At 49.5% G+C, this 17,280-nt stretch overlaps 1 protein-coding gene across 10 annotated transcripts in view; it reads left to right on the top strand.

The window, feature by feature from the left end:
• MYRIP (myosin VIIA and Rab interacting protein) overlaps positions 1-17,280 on the top strand; it is a 347,529-nt gene that overhangs the window by 274,149 nt on the left and 56,100 nt on the right. For all 10 annotated transcript variants that reach the window (XM_070237962.1, XM_070237958.1, XM_070237959.1 and 7 more), the window contains 2 exons: positions 6,691-6,844; positions 14,479-15,116. In XM_070237962.1, the coding sequence (XP_070094063.1) occupies positions 6,691-6,844; positions 14,479-15,116 (792 nt within the window). The remainder of the gene's footprint in view (positions 1-6,690; positions 6,845-14,478; positions 15,117-17,280) is intronic.

Raw genomic sequence — 17,280 nt, 5'->3', positions numbered from 1 at the left:
CATTCCCACAGAGAGAACAGCATGCACGGAGGCTCTGAGCAGGAAGGAACTTAGCGTGCTCAAGAAACAGTATGTCATATATCTGGAGAATGGTGACTGAGGGGCACAGTGGCAGGTGATGAAATAAGTGATATTGGCTACTTTGCATGTAAGTGTCATCCTCTAAATGATAGTTACTGTTCCTCTTCTTATTGCCTTATTTCTACATTTCATAATCAAGGTCACTGTTCCATCAAGGTCCCCCTGTGAGTTGTGAGCTGAACCTCACCGTGTTTGGTCAGCTAGGCTCCAGGCCCAGAGAGCAGCAGCTGCTGCCATATCACTGACCCACCTACTGCCGATTCACAAGCCACCCTGTCCCCTCCAGCCCAGCCCCCACTTCAGGTCCTCACAGGTACCCCCTCTCCTCCCCTCCCACACACAACCAAATGGCCTCATCTCGCTTCTCGTCCACTATCTCAGCTCACCCACTGGACGTCTCTGGCCACACGCTGCATCTTGGGGCTGTCCTGCTCTTCCTCCACTGGAGGCCAAAAGCTCCTTCCTGACCCTGTCCACCTCTCCGGCACTGAGAAGACCTCACTCCCCAGAAACTCACGCTCCTGAGTTTCCTGTCGCATCAGCTGGCTGCAGCTCTGCACAGTAACTGAAGTTCTCATGCAAACCCCACGCACAGAGAGGCTTGGGAGTCACCATGGGAGACTTAAGTAATAATAGCCATAGCAGAGGGATTGGCAAACATCTACAGGAATACACACGACCACTATCTTTCTTTTGTATAAACTTTATGTGCACACTATGATTTCCTTAGAGCCTGTGAGAGCATCCTACATTATCCCCCATTTTATAGAGGAGTAAACCGAGGCCCAGCTAGCCCGAGCCACTAGAACACTAAGTGGTTGGGCTGGGACTAAAACCCATGTCTCCTGGCTCCAAGCATCTCTTGCACTCTGCTGTCTCCTGTTTCATTGGAAAACTCTGGATATGAAATACCTGCTTTCCCATCAGATGTTCACCGGGTCTCCTTGTCACACCTACAGCTAACACTGGCTATGGTATTCCTGCCATCTCACAGAGACCAGAGACACTCTCTGTATGTCATTGGAGATGTGGGACAGTGGGCTCCAGCACCACAAGTCAGAATGGACACGGCAGCGATTAAGCCACAAAATGAGATCTGTGGGCTCAGTGATCACTAAGGTCCCTTTCACTTCAGAGGTTCTCGGGCTGCACTGTCCAATATGGTGGTCACAAGACATAAGTGACTATTTAAACTTAAATTAATTAAAATTAAGTAAAATTAGAAATCCAGTTCTTCAGTCACCTGGCACATTTCAAGTGCTCAATAGCACCCATGGCTGGTGGCTCCCATATTGGACAGTGTAGATACGGAACATTTGCATCCTCCCAGGAAGTTTTATTACATAGCCCTGATCTAGGAGTTTAGATGAAGAAGTGGTAAACAGAGGGCATAAAAGCAGAAATGCACCTGAACACTGACCAGAGCCTGGACACGAAGCAGCAGGCCAACGGGAGATTCTTGGGGACTTCATGAAGGTGGCTTTCCGCCTTTCCATCAGCTGTTCTCGCCCTGGACACCGTCTGCATCACCTGCCCGAGCCCCACTCCAGGGGTTCTGACTCCCGGGGTCTGGAGTGGAGCCTGGGCATCTGTATACTGAGCACAGTTGCACTGACCCCTGTCTCCTCAGGGGATGCCAATAGGCTGCAGGCTTAAGGGACAACCTCTTTATGCTGTCTTCAGGAGGGCTCCCTGACCTGAGACCGTGGAGGGCCCTAAACCTGTGGCCTCCTGTCAGTGCTTCCTCCTTTTTCCTCAGTTCTCCAACAGCCTGGACACCTCTGGCTCAGGGAATAACTGTGCAGAATCCCAGAAGCTGCAGGCCCCGCTACTTGGGCTCAACTGCAAAACCCAAACTTAATCCACCCCCATTCACACAGGGTTTCTCATCTGTTTTCTTGAAAGAAAGTTCGGCGTGATCGTTCTTTTTTTAATTTCCTCCTTTTTTGTGTGATTCTCAGCCATCAGCGGGGTTGGTGTAATTCGGCTTTCAAAGCCTTAAAATGCAATATCCTAAAAGGCACTAGTGCAGGGGTCATAATCCATTTAAGGCCTGTCTCTTTGGGCGCATGTATATGAAAAGGCATCTCTGTAATAATATGATGATCCTATTGATAAGAATGACGATGACAGCAGCGGCCAGGCACTTACGATGTGCTCAGTGACTAGGATGTGGCTCCGTCTGACTCTTTCTCTCGTCTCTTCTCTATCCCTTTCTGTTTCCCTCCGCCTTTTCTCTTTGTGTCTCTGTCATTTCCTCCCTCCCATTCTCTCTCTCCTTTGGCTGGCTAGAGTCTAGACCTAAAGCATTTTTTATTGTTGGTATAATTATTGGATTGAATTTAATGGTTATGCCTGACCCTACCAATAAAAGACAGCTACATCTTAGTTGTTCATTCTGTATGACCACTGTTATGGATCCCTTTACCCTCAAACCCTTGATACTGAAAACATTCTCTCCCTGTTTTATGTTGTGGGATCCTTGAAAACAAAGACTATTTTGAAGCCATGACTGGTGCCTCAGGGAGCCTTCCCTGTTGGCCACGATGTTAATCATAGCAACAGTATACCACCCCAGGAGACACAGGTAGAACACGATGCTGCTGCCCACACAGGGGAGGCAGCGGCTGCAAAGGAAGGGACAACAGAGGTAACTGGTGATCACACTGTGTGTTTCACCCAGAGCTTCTGAGCCAGCTGGTTCAGACGGAAAGTCCTGCTGGGTTGGAGCATGTTCGCCAGGAGTGTAATTGTTCCCAGGCTTCCAGCAGAGGCTCGGGCACAGCACGAAGAGGGCACAGACGAGCATCAGCTTGGAACCAGACAGACCCGAGCTCAAACCCTGCCTCTGCCACTGACCACCCGTGTGCTGGGGCAAACTACTTGGCCCTGCCTCAGTTTACTCTTGTGCACCCAATCAGATTGAGTGAGAGAATGGATATGTTGGGCTAGCTCAGTGGTAGAGCTTAATAAATGCTCTTATTTGACTAATATTGACTAATATGAGTGCTTTCTGTGTGCCAGGCATGACGCTGATCCCTTTACTTGAGGAAACCGAGGCTTAGAACAGTTGAAATTCCTCCCAAGATCCCACACAGCAAGAGGAGGAGCTGACATTGACCCACTACCTAACATACCACCCGTTAGTTGGTATCTGAAGAGTTAAGAGGCAGGGCGTGTTTGAAACCTCAAATACTCAAGTCCATCCTTGCAAGGCTTTGCTGGCATGCTAACATTCCTGGACCCAGGGACTCCATGAACCGTTCCCAGCCCCCCTGCGTGGATGTGCAGACACTGGTACTCAGGCCAGCCCCTCCTGACACCACCAGCCCTGCTTCTTCAATGGACCCTAGGGTGGGAAAGGAGGGAAAGAAAATCAGAGGCTGTGAGTGGCAAAGAAAGGTGGGCATTGAGGGTCCAGCCAGGATAAGGAGCAGATAAATTACTCAAGTAAATCCCATCACTTCCCAGGAGCCGCTGAGGTTGAACTGGCCAGTAAAAGTGTTGTTGTGGCTCCACCTGCTGGGCCATGTGTTCATTGCAACAAGTTTTTAGCAAAACCAAGTCTGGGTCTCCAAACTGGGGCTTTTCCACCTTGGCAGGAGATGTGGGCCAGCAGTGTCCTGAGACCTGTTGGAGACAGCTCACTGGGGCTTTTAGGGATTGTCAGGGTAGTTTTTTTCTAACGTGAAACAATGGCTTTCCTGGAATAGATTACAAAATCCTGGCATCCACAACTCTCTCATGAAAAACACAGATTCCGTTTCCCTGTTGTGACCAGGGAGGAACTGTTCCTTTGTTGGTCTTGGCTTTTGTAGGTGAAGGGAGCATTTTTGTCCCATAAAAATGGACCCCAGCCACCTCCTACAGACTCACATACACCACAAAATACTGTTTGAGCCACTGAAAAATGAAATGTTAAATGTTATTTTTCCCCTTTTGTAAACATGTATTCAGTGATTTTCATGAGAATCTTGGGGATGTAAAAAGGAAGGTGAGGGTTTAGTAATATTGCTCCAGGCAGTAGGCTGTCAGCTCCTCAAGGGCCACACCTGTGTCTTACATCCTGCAAATTCAGTCACAAACATGTGACTGAGGATCACACCCAAAGACCATTCCTGCCTTCGAGGAGCTCACAGTCTGTGGAAGAGACGACAAGTTGGGGTACGGCTGTAGCAGGGTATAGAAAGTCCCATGTGATCTCCCAGAAGGGGATCTTCCTGCCAGTCCAAGGTGGGAAGAGTGTCAAGGGTATGTCCCCTGAATACACGAGGGTTTGCCATAGGAGGGTTTTTTCCTTCAGTTTTACTAACTTCACCTGTCAGTAGGCCATCAGCCTTGCTCTCTGTCCTCCCTCATAGCCACGCATCTGTCAAGGATTTAACAAAATCATAGATGGCTCCCTGAAGCCCCAACCCCATTAAAACCTTGGTTGTTGTCGAACATCAAAGCTGTTCAGGACACTAGGGTGGGATCAGTGCTTGCTGTGCCCTCAGAATGACGGAAGTGGTACCAGCTGACAGCTACCTGTCATGTGTGTGTTAGCTTGGGTCTCCTCCGAGTAAGACCTTGCCCTCCACGATGTGAGGATGACAGTGAGTGGCTTCTTATTTCTTTCTCTTGTTCCTAGTTTTATCCAAGAAGTTAGTAAAAATAATAATAATAATCAGGCACTTCTGATTATTATCCTGAAACCTTACCCATCCTGTAGCCCACCCCAAATTACATTCACCCCACCGCAAACATTCATTGATTTCCATCATGTTTCAGTTACTGTGCCAGGGGCTTGGATGTCACCATTAACAGGCCACTAACTGTCCTCAGTTGCTGACAGTCTAGTGACAACACCAGGCAAAAATCAGTTGTTTGCAAAGGAGTGCGGTGTAGCACAAGCATAGAGGAAGCCCAGGACCCGAGCCCAGCTTAGGGAGGGGGTTCCCACAGACCATGGCCTGCTTGAACTGAATGCACACAGAATCTGTCACATTGATCAGTTGGGGAGAGCTCGTCGGCCCCCGGGCTGTTACCCTTTGACCGCTGCATCGAAAGGCTGTCTGGAGGTGCATCGTGCTCTCTTCTGTATTCACAGGGATGGGAGGCAGGTTGTGACCCTTGGGACACAGCTTAGAGGGCTCCATATTTGTTCTGCAAGCCCATCTTCCTCCTAGATCAGTCTCAAGGTCTTGTGGAGGGAAGCAGAAGAGGATTCCTACAACTCTTTCTGAACCGGAACTGGCCTGCACCACCCTCTCCAACAACGCTTGCCAGATGCCTTGTATTTGAGGGCTCCTGGGTGTGGCCTGGCCTGTGATGATGGACATGCTGCACCTTGATCCTCAGCTGTCTCTGTGACTTTTCTCAGACTAGTTAACCATCCTTCAGGGCGAGGCTACTGAGCGCATTGTTCTCTCCTCAAACTCTAATCAGTGTTGTCACCCAAATATCCTGATGCTGGTGTTTGCTATTTTTCGTTGGTATTCACAAACACCTTTTTTTAAGTTCCCATTTATTATGCATTTACTGTGTGCAGGGCAAGGTTAAGTTTCCACATCTCTCAAGAAATTAAGTCACTTGGCCAAAGTGTTGTAGCAGAGGTGGTATTGGAGCCCAGGTACAGCTGACTCCACCCACCCCAGGACCCTGCCCACAGCTCTCTGCAAATGCTCCCCTTTTGTCTCCTATTCTTAGCACCTGTGGTGGGAGAGGAAGAAAGTTAGCAGGATGAGCTGGTTTCTCCCTGGGAGAGAAGGCAGTGGGGCTGTTGGTGTTGAGGCCTGCCAGCAGGTGGCAACAGACTGCTTAGGGGCCTGAGTTAGAGGCAGTCCTTTGTTTCAGATTGTAGTCATAGATGCTTCCAGGGGCTTTGCCCTTTCCCTCGGCCTATCAATATAAAAAGAGTAAAATAAATCACCCATAAAAGATAATTCCTTCATTAAACGACAAAGGAAAAATATTGATCTCCTTCTGTTTGATGAAATTCTTTATATATAACATTTGAGCTTCAGATTCTCTATAGATATTTGTAACATATATATGCGATAAAATTCAAACATGTTTCCTGACATTTGAAATCTCATTTCTACCACTTCTCCTTTGGTTAGTGTAAATTTTCCTTTCTTTACTTCAGACGCTAAATGGGAATATGTTGCAATAGTTCTAAGCTTGTGGACTGACCATACTTGGCTCACTTATGTATTGTAGCACTTACGCTGTGCTATAACTTTCTGTTTACACTGCTGGAACTCATAGGTTTGGAGGTCTGCGAGGGGAAGGTGCTTTCATTTTCTATCACACACACTTGGCCCTAAGATATCTTGGTTGGGAGAAGGGCTTGGTAAGAAGGAGCCGTATGAGAACTGGCTCTGTCAGATTCCACTATGACTCTTACATCTCATAGTCCTGGCCACTTTGCAATGGAATAGATGGGGAACCATGTGTGCCATCGTATAGCATTATGTACTGATTTGTAGCTTTTAAGCCTCAACTCGAGAAAAGCCAATACCATCAAACATGTCTTCTCCACACTGTACAGTGTCGGCTGGAAAGCTGAAGGCACCCCTCCCAGTGACTGTGCCTTCTGAGTTCTGTGCCCCTCTTTTCTTTCCCCAGCGGTCCCAGTCTGCGTTCTCACTCACCAGAGAAGATGCCCTGAAGACCTGTTCGCTGGAGGCTACATCGAGGCAGCCGATGGACCAGAGCCAGCAGCCAAGGGAGGAGTCGGCCTTGCCCAGCTGGAAGAGCGTGGACAGACTGGAGGAGACAAGTAACTGTTTTAAGCAGCGTCTGGTGGGTTTGTGGGTTTCAACAGCGCTGTTCAGAGGCTTCTTGGCCATTGCGTGGCCTCTCAGCTCTTCCTCCTGTCAGCCTGAGTGGGTAGGTGCCCATTTGGGGCAGCTGAGCCACCAGGTCATGAGGCCTCTAGCACAGCATTCAATATGTAAGGCGCTCATATTCTCTGCCTGAGCAGTTTTCCTGCTGAGACGGTGGGACAGGGGGGGCCTCCTGGGCAAGTGTGTTACAATCGCTCAACAGCAGAGCCCCACTTCAGCTTCCTGTTCTCTGTGGACTAGGAGAACATGCCTCGTGTAGGCCAGCAATGCTAATCTCACCGAGCATGGCGTTTTAACATTCAAAGGGATGTGAGTCCCAGCACGGGTCTGGTTTTGTGAGTGTCCTTGCTAAAACTGACATATTAGTTAGGGTAACACTCGCTGCTATAACAAGGAAACCAAACATTTAGGTAGCTTAACACAGTAGTTCGCGTTCTCATCGCCCAGCGGTGCAGCACGGTGTCCCGGCCGTTGAGGCCGTCAGAGGCCCGAGGCTCCTCCACCCGCCTGCAGCGCAGGAGCCCTGGCGGCCGCTGGGTCCGCGGCCGGGTCTTCGGCTTCAGCCAGCAGACGGAGGAAGAGGGAACGGAGAAGGCAGCGAGCCTGCTTCCTAACCGCCTCAGCACGGGGATGGCACACACCGCTTTCCCATCCATGGGCAAGAACTAGTCACATTGCCCTACCTCGCTGCAGGGAGCCTGGGAAATGTAGCCCTGGCTGGGCAGACGCACACCAGCACCACGGCTCCGCCATGAGAGGGGCGGGGGCATAAGTCGTTGATGGGCAGTTGGCCGTCCCTGCCACATCTGGGGGCGGCATTGCTGTTCCCTCTTCCTGCTCCTTCTCCTAGAATCTCCTACCTACACATAGGGCAGTTGAATTGCCTTTCCAGAGACTCCTCAACATCTACGACACACGGTCCTTTATAAAACTGTCGAGTCATATAATACCTGACAACTAAGAGGCTCAAATTAGCTGAGTCACTTTCCCAAAGTCATACATCAGAAGACTTGTGAGATGCTTGGAACCAAGTGGGTAACAGCCGAGAGCCTTGACATCGCCCCCCGCCACCCCGAGTTCAGGCCAAGTAGTCTCTTGGGCCCCATGACTGTAGGAGAAAAGATGCTCAGACCACACCAGCACAGCTCGGTTCTTTCCTCCCCTAAATACACATGCCACATGCCGTATAATGGAAGCTAGGCACATTTGTCCTCACAAGAAGAAAGCGTTGTTATATACAGCGATGTTATATGTCAGACCTAGACCCATTTCCTGAACAACAGCAACAAATTAACAGCAAAATATTGGTCTTAGAAATATCCTTTTAAAGATTGTGCTATCATTTGTACTCTGTAAGGGAGACAATTTAACTAACGGCTATATAAACAAATTTTATGGTTATCAGTGCAGAAAATCAAAAATCATTAAATATTTTTTAACAATCATTTTAGGATTTTCCAAAAGAAATCATTTTCATGCTGACCTGTTAGTACCAAATTGTGGAGATTCTGTGAGCACATGAAATTTTCTTTATTTGTGTATATCGCTTTTTTGTTTTATAGTGCATTTTTCCTTTCTAGATATGCTTTTCTTTCCCCCCACTGCCCAACATATCCATATTCATTCATTTATTCATCTTCTTTCTCTATCTCTCTCTCTCTCTCACCGTGGATTGAAAATTCCCACAGAGAAGGGACTTTCAGATTCCACAGGGCATATAAGAATATCATATAATAGATCTTCAATAAACAATAATAACCACCTTTTAAAATCACTGTATGGTGTACAGAGTCCATCTGAGCGCACTATTTTATTTATTCCTCGAACAGCGTTGCTAAGCACTGTCATTGTGTTGTGTGACAGATAAGAACCTCAAGGGACAGGGAGGGTAAGTGACTTGTCCAAGATCCCACAACTAATGTATTCCCCAAACCCAAACACCAGGGCTCCAGTTTGTAGGCTTTTTCAACTAGTGCATGATGACAAGTGTCTCTCCATTGTAAAAACAAGAACAACAAAATAGCATTTCAAAATTCAGACGTCCAAACACAATTTGCAGGATATTATAAACTCTTCTGAAAGACACTCCATTTCACCAAATAGTTCCCCACTGAATTATGAGCATTCCAGATAAATTTGCAAAGGATTTGGGCTTTCTAAACATGATTTTGTACCCAGTTTTCTGTAAAAAAAAAAAGGGGGCACCCATGTATAATTTACCAGTTGTATACAGATAAACATGAAACTTAGTTCAGCAGCATCACACACGCAAAAAGGTTTCAAACTGTGCTCTGAAATCCATGCATCTCTCAGGGTGGAGATTTAAAAAAATAGGTATAAAGCTCTTGCATAGAAAACTGCTGTTTTTTCTGAGCAGTGCTCAGCTGTGACATGCTAAAAGGTCCAGGCCTACCCCGGAGGTCATGAAGGATGTCTGATATGTTTAGCAGGAAGCAGATGATTCCCGGGGCATGGCTGAGTCTCAGCGGAGCAGAAATGTAGAACAGAGGAGGCCCAGAGGTAGAAGTCATCTCCGAAGGTTAATGTCCACTGAGCTATTTTCAGCAGTTCTGTTTATGCCTCAGGGGAAGGGTTGGTTCCGGAGCCTGTCAGTCCACAGTTGGGGTCAGTCTTAGGGACACCGTGGGCTGAGTAAACCACAGCAACTCCCCTTTCAGTCTGGACAGGCCTTACAGCAGTTAATGAGTTTTGCCCAAACCACGTTTTCATTTTATAGACCTTGACTGAGCATCTAGTGTGTGCACAGTGTGTGCTCAGTGCTGGGGAGTAAACATCAGGGGACTGGCCCTGCTCTTGAGTTGCTCACTGATTGTTGTCCGCACAATCACGAAAGAGTGAGAATTGGAGAAAGGAGAAGGCAGAGAGGAGCAGGGTCCCAGAAGGATATTCCCAATGGCCTAAGAGAATGTGGTATTGGAGCCCAGATACAGCTTTGAGCAGTTCCGACAATGCAGCTTGACAACCCAGGTTTTCATGGGGTCAGATATTCAGGGAGCCATGTACACTTTTGCTGAGATAAAAGTTGGCCAACTTCTAGCTTCCCCAGAGGAATATGGCAGCCCAGAGTTATAAAAGGCAGGAGAAGAGAGGAGGTGGCAATCGGCTGAATCCCAGCCCTCCATATAGTGGGTGTTGGAGGCAGGTCCAGGGCCACCTTTACAACACAGTCAACCCTGGAGCCAGGCACAGAGTGGCATTACCAGCAGCTTTCCTTCTTTGGCTTCTTCCAAGGCCCCAGGAGAGGCTGCAGACAGCAGGGCTCACAGAGAGCCACACATCAAGAGTCTGCCTAGTCTTGCCCCTACGGCCTGTGGGTGCCTGTGTTCATTAACAAGTAGTCTTGACAAACCCAGGATGGGTTCCAGAACTAGCCAGGGTCTGCGGGTACGGCAGTGAAAAAGATGTGGCCCTGCCCTCCAGGAGCTCACCGTCAGAGTTGAGGTGCAAGGCAGACAAGCAAGAAAATAAACTAATAGAGTTTGTGTTAAAAAATAACAGCCTATTTGCAAAGCTCAGAGAACAAAGTAGCCAGCTCCTCAAGGAAAGAAGGCCAGGGATGTCCCACTGAGAAGCAGCATGTGAGTTGGGTCTCTAAAGATGGTCCACAGGGCAGACTTAGCAACTGATTGTAAGGCCCAGAGGACATACCTCTCCCCGCAGAGTAAACACACTCCACAGCCAGGGCTGAGTTTGCTCTGCATGGTGTGGGTGTCTCTGTTTGCAGACTCTGATATGCAGATCTGCGGACCTGTAGTTTATCTGTAGGCAAGCCCAGGAAGCACAGAGAGGGACATGGGGAGATGAGACAGGGAAGGGAAGGCAGGCAATAAATGACTCGTTACCAAGCAGAGTGCCCCCGTGGGTGCCTGGAGCATGTCCCCAGTGGGGAACTCCAAGAGCCAGCAGAGGACACTGTGTGCACCTGCCCGGCCGGCAGGGGAGCAGGGGTACTTATCCATAGCTCCCCCAGCCATTGGTGGAGGGCTGCTCCCAGGAGGCTGCGGATCCACCCTGCCCCTTGGGCAGCCAGCGCAGGCTCTGGTAACCAAAGCAAGCCTCAGGGAAAAAGTTGCAAGTGCTGGCAGTTGGGAGCTCGGAGGGTGTACAATGAAGCAGTGAGGGCCAGGCTCATGGGAGAGCCACCCACAGGGTTAGCTACACGGAAAATCCATGTTGCCACTTACTGACCATTAATAGCTTCACTGAGCAAGAGCCTGAGCCTTTCTGGAGAAAGGCAGATGGTCTCCCTAGTCCTTGCCTTCTGCACCACCTGACTGACAATCTTGGGACATGGCATTGGGAAAATGCCAGCAAAATAAGCCCGTTTTTCCCAAAAGACCCACTGTTACCACCACACCAAGTAGAGCCCATTACATGTAAATGGTAATAACACCCCAGTTAGCCTCTCTTCTGAATGTTTACACGGTCAATGAAAATAGTTATCAGTGTTTCCCGGTGTCCACAGAGCACTGTACTTGCCAGGACTGTTTCAGAACCACAGCCCTAGTGGATTCAGATGTTGGTTGAACGTGTTTTCCACTCAGTGACCCAGTTCCACTTCTACTGCCTGACTGCAGCCCAGGCTGGCAGGATGACCAGTCCCCTTTCTTCTGAGTCAGGAAGTGGGGATTTAAGCACAGTCCTCTTGGGAGCCTGAGGGCCTGGGTCCTGCCTTCCTCCTGCTGCTCCCTGCACCTTCAGTGTCCGTCTCCACCATCTCCACAGCTCACGTGGTGAAGCCCCAGTGGCTCCTCAAAGACCTCATCTCCTCTGCCCCTCTTTTCCTAGAGCACTTTCTCGTCTCTGCCCAGACATGTCCTGAGTCCTCCTGGTCTGATGGCCTGTTTGCCTCATTCCATCCAACTGTGTTCTGGCTGGTCACGCACATGGCTGAGCCCTCCTCCCCGAAGACAGGCCCCTGTGGCAGCACATTCTCTGTCACCCACTCTGTCCCGGAGCCAGCTTATACAATGGGAAGAGCACAGGCTGCGGAGTCAGAGGGCCTGAGCGGCAAGCCTGCTCACCCATTTAGCAGCTCCGTGAGTCTCTCAGCCTTGCTTCTCCCATTGGTGCAAAGGGCATGGCTAATACCTCCCTGGGTCGCTGTGAGGAGTAAATAAGGTGATACTCATAAAGTGTGTTACACATGCCTGCTCAGAGCAGAAGATAAATTCTTAATCGCTCTTTCCCTCTTACCCAGAACTGAGACTGCTTTAGTGCAGGGCAAAGAACAAGAACTTTGGATTTAGGCAGATCCAGGGCTGAGCTCCAGTTATGTATTGCAATTACCAGCAGCTGACCTTGATCAGAGAGCACCTCTGAGCCTATTTCCTGACCTCTCAATGGAACGATGTGACCCTCCTGGGCTGGCAGAGGATTATTATGAGACAACATATGGAAAGAATTGGTCACAGTGCCTGCTGCACTGAGGACCCTTTAATTTTATTATATGAAGCAGTAATCATTTAATTGGTGGAAACTGTGTGTTCTCAGTAGCATCTAGTAGGACCCTGTCTCAATGTCCTGCCACTGCTGGTGTCCACACACAGGTTGGGGAATGGTCCCCTCCAAAGCCCTGGGGCTCTCATCACCCATCCCCAGGAAGCCCTGCAAGTTTCTTAATAAAGGAAAACAGCTTCTGTTGGCGACTGCTGTGCCCGAGGCCACAGGGCTGGGCCAGGTACCCAGAGCTAAAGGAGAACCATGTCATCTTACCCCCACTCCCCAGGGACATGGGCAGAAAACATTTTCTGTTTGCCTTCAGCAAAAACAAGACAAAGTGACTTTTACCTCCGGGCATGCAGATCAACCCTTGGGACCCAGCCACTAGTCATCACAGATACTCTGGGCAGAACTGAACCCCCTTTAGGCCAATCCAGACCATGACCCCAGACTGAGACCCGCTCCAGCCTGCCTTCAGACGGTGCTTTACTGCCGGCCAAGGGCTTCCATGGCACAGTCGATAACAAAGATCTGCCTGGAGCCGGGTGGAGATGCACTCGTCCCGACGCAACCAGTTACAGGCTCTGTGACCTTTGACAAGTCACTTAACTTTACTCATCTTTGTTCCCTCCTCTGTAAAATGAAATTGGAAATACCGACTTCTTTCTGCCTCAGCTCCTTTCCAGAATGAGGCATGTGCCTTGAGTTGAAAATAAACTTACATGCTGAGCAGGAAAAACTCTCCATTATTCCTCTACTACTCACACAAAACACATCTGTGATCAGATGTGTGTGTGTGTTTTTTTCCCGTATCAGCCAATTCTCTGACACCAGCTGCGTGTCCTACGATTCAAATCAATTCTGACCCTACCTCACTGGAGTTAGTGTCAGATCCCTTGGTTAAAGGTTCAGTCCCACGTGACTCCAGATGCCAACTGCAAGTCCCTGGTTGACCCCTGTGCTTTTGACTGACAGGCTGTAAATTGGGGTTCCCATGACCACTTCCTCAGGTTCAGTAATTTACTAGACCAGCTCACAGAGCTCAAGGAAACTCTTACTCATGTTTACTGATTTGTTACCTAATAAAGGATACAATAAAGGATGCCGATGAATAGCCAGATGAAGAGGTACATAGGGCAAGGCTCAGGAGGATCCTGAGCACAGAAGCTTCTGTCCCCGTGGAGTTGGGATGAGCCACTCTCTCGACATGTGGACGTGTTCATCAACCCAGAGGATCTCTGAACTCTGTACTTTGGGGATTGTTATGGAATCTTCATCACGTAGGAATGATCAATTATTAAGTCATTTCCCAGCCCCTCTCTTCTCTCTGGAGAATGGGGGTGGGGCTGAAAGTTCCAAGCTTGTAATCGTGGCTTGGTCTTTTCTGGTGACCAGCCTCCATCCTGGAGCCCACCAAGAGTCGCCTCACTACAACAAAAGACACTCCCATTGCCCAGGAAATTCCAAGGGATTTAGGAGCTCTGTGTTAGGAACTTGAGTCAAAGACCAAACATTAGAAGAAACTGAGCAGAGACCACTATGTCTATGTGTGTGTACATATATATCTTATTATTTCACACATGCCGTCTCACGAGGCTGTGGTGAGTGACACTTGTAAAAGTGCCAAGGGCAGGACATGTTAACCTGTGAGTGGGCCAGGGCGGATGATGGAGTCATCTCCCCTCTTGGTGAAGGGGAACTGAGGATCTAAGAGATAAAACCATGGCCCAAGGCCAAAGAGCTAGAACCTGGGGCTGCCAACAGCAACCCTCTCCTCATCACTTCTACACCCAAGCCAGCCTAGGAAGGAGGGGGCAATTCTGAGTAGACTGAAGTGACCGAGAGACCCAGGCAGACATTAAATAGGAGCCAGATCTCCAACTTTCTCTCCATCTGTGAAGCACTAGGGCCCTGTGAGGTCTCAAGGGACTTCCAGGGATGTTTAAACTCTGTCGCCCAATTAGTTTGCTCTCCTGGACTTCCTAGAGTCAGCTTCTCTCCAAGACCCCCATAAGCCAGTCATGGGGAGGTGACACATGGCAACCTTACCTTGCTCTAGGTGATAACGGCCCCTCTCTGGTTTCTCTCTCCCTCCTGCCCACAGACCTGGCCCCGGTTTTACAGAGCCCTGATGGGAACTGGGTGGCCCTGAAGGATGGAGCTCTGCCCCCCACCCGCCTACTGGCCAAACCTAAGAGTGGCACGTTCCAGGCCCTGGAGGCGGCCTCCAGTGTGGCATCCGCCTACGATGAGATGGGCTCTGACAGCGAAGAGGACTTTGACTGGAGTGAGGCATTGAGCACGCTGTGCCCGCGGCCCCGGGGCTTGCCCAGGAACACCCAGCCTCTGCCCATGCAGGCCCAAGGCTCAGACCAAGGCCCCTCAGCTGCCTCCGCCTCTTCTGGGCTCTCCCCCAACCTCGAGGCCATGTGCTCCGACTCAGAGACCTCCTCAGCAGGCTCTTCCCGGGAAGCTGGGCACCGGGCCAGACTGTCCTGGTTACAGAGGAAGGCCCCCAGGAACCCCGCAGCCGAGACGATGAGCCTACAGGGAGAGCTAGACGTGAACTTCAACCTCCAGGCAGCCAGCAGGGAGACCTCGGACAGCAGTGAGCCTGAGGAAGCCCCCCACGCTGCAGACCGGCGGGCCAGGAGGTGGAGAAGGGCCCGAGGGGGCTCAGAGGAGCCAAGCAAGGAATTATCTTCCCCCAATGCCCATCCGCTGGAGCTGGACACACATCAGGTAATAAAGCTGGGTGCGTGCAAGCACACACACACTTTCAGTAGGGTGTGCCCTCCTCCAAGGAGGAGTGGCATAGAGAGTCCTGGGTTCAGCATGCATAGATCCAGATTCCCATCTTGGTTTGCTGCTAAGTAGCTGAGTGACCTAGACAAGTCACATCAACTCTCTGGGGCTCCATGTCGTCCTCTCTGGAGATGAGAGCTTAGGGTTGAAGGTGGATTTGCAAAGTGTGGTCCCCAGACCAGCAGCATCAACACCACTTGGGAACTTGTTAGAAGTGCAGGTTCTTAGGCCCTGCCCCAGGCCTTCTGAATCAGAAACTCTGGGGATGGGGCCCAGGCATCTCTGTCGTGACAAGCTCTCTGCTGTGCATTTAAGTTTGAGGGCCACTGACTTAGGGTTAGGGGTATGGGATCTACAGTCAGCCAGCCTGAGTTCAAATCCCACTGTGTGACCTTGGGCAGGGCATCTCTCTAGGTCTCGGTTTCCTCTTCTGTAAAATGGAGCTAATATTAGAACCCACTTCAAAGAGTGGTTGTGATGAGTGAATAAGAGGATGTTCATAAAGCACTGAGCTCTGTCCTAGACGCAGCACAGGGCTCAGCTAATGTTATTTCAATATGATAATTCAGAGCACACTTTACTAACATTCTGTGATTCTTTAGTCCACATCAGCCCCTTCTCAGAATCTTCAGTGGCTCTCTCCCCATGGTTTAATTCATGAACCCCCTTTCAGAATGTGATTAAAGCTACAGACTCTCTCTCTAGAAAAATGCACCTGCACACACACACTCACTCACTCACTTACTATTCTACTTACAATTTCAGGTAGTTCTTGGACCTCCAACCAGATTAATTTTATATTCTCTAAATACACCCTGTTCATTCCCAGCTCTATGCCTGTGATCATGCAGTGTCCCTGCCCTGCCTCGCCTCTTCCTGGCGAAGTGCTGTGATCACCATAGACTGAATGCCGACCTTTGTGGAGCCCACTCTGGCCTTCCTCTGCAATATTTTCTAAACTCAAAAGTGACACATGTAGCTTGGAAGATTAAATGACCTTATATAAGAAATAGATTGGGGGCCAGCCCTGTGGCCGAGTGGTTGAGTTCGTGCACTTCACTTTGGTGGCCTGGGGTTTCACTAGTTCGAATCCTGGGCACGACATGGCATTGCTCGTCAGGCCACGCTGAGGTGGCATCCCACGTGCCACAACTAGAAGGACCCACAACTAAAATATACAACTAGGTACTGGGGGGATTTGGGGAGAAAAAAGCATAAAAAAAAAAAAGATTGGCAATAGTTGTTAGCCCAGGTGCCAATATTTAAAAAGAAAAAAAAAAAAGAGATTGCGATATTTAAAAAAGAGAGTCTGAAAGATCTAGTTGTGTTGCCTCTGCCTTCTGTAGACGTGTCATCCTTGCTCACTCTCAATACTTTCAACTTGACCTTTCAGGCTCCTGGAGAAACCACACCCACTTGCTGAATGTCATCGCACCTCCCCCAGTAGCCAGCTACCATGCCCTGCATTCTTAGTTTGGGTTCTACCAAAAGCAAGTCCTAGGTTGAGAATTTAGATGTAGGTTTATGTGAGAGGGGACACCAGGAAGCCCAAGAGTGAGACAGGGAAGCCACAAAAGGCCAGTTAAGGTATGCTATAGGAAACAGGGGCTGCATCCCACCAGGGACCCTCTGAGAAGCCATGTGGATCACAGCTCAGAATTCTCCCACTAGAAGACAGGGAGCAATAATCCACAGTCTCCCATCTCCCAGTGGTAGAGAGTGGTCCCATGCAGGGTGGGCATTAACATTGTACACAGCCAGGTTTGCATGGATGGTGCCTGAGAAGTCCCTCAGATGGAGAAGAAGAGAGAGACCCAGGTCTGAGGTGGGACACTGTCAGTGGGCCAGAAACTGTCCCCCATAGCTGCAGATAATTCATGTAGGTCCAGGGGAGACAGGCTGGGGCATCACCAGCATCTGCTACAATGACCTGTGAAGGCAACAGCCAGATCCCTGATCCTGGGGCCCCCATGAAGATAGCTGTGGACTCAGAGGTCCTCAGGTCCTGCCTGGCCTGCTAATGTATTGCCTAGAAGTCCTGTATATGGTCTAAGCTCTCATTTTCTCCTTTGTTAAGCAAGATCATTACAAATCTACTTCG

The sequence above is a fragment of the Equus caballus genome, chromosome 16, assembly GCF_041296265.1.
Source record: "Equus caballus isolate H_3958 breed thoroughbred chromosome 16, TB-T2T, whole genome shotgun sequence".
Lineage (NCBI taxonomy): Eukaryota > Metazoa > Chordata > Mammalia > Perissodactyla > Equidae > Equus > Equus caballus.
This window is presented reverse-complemented; position numbering and strand designations above follow the sequence as displayed.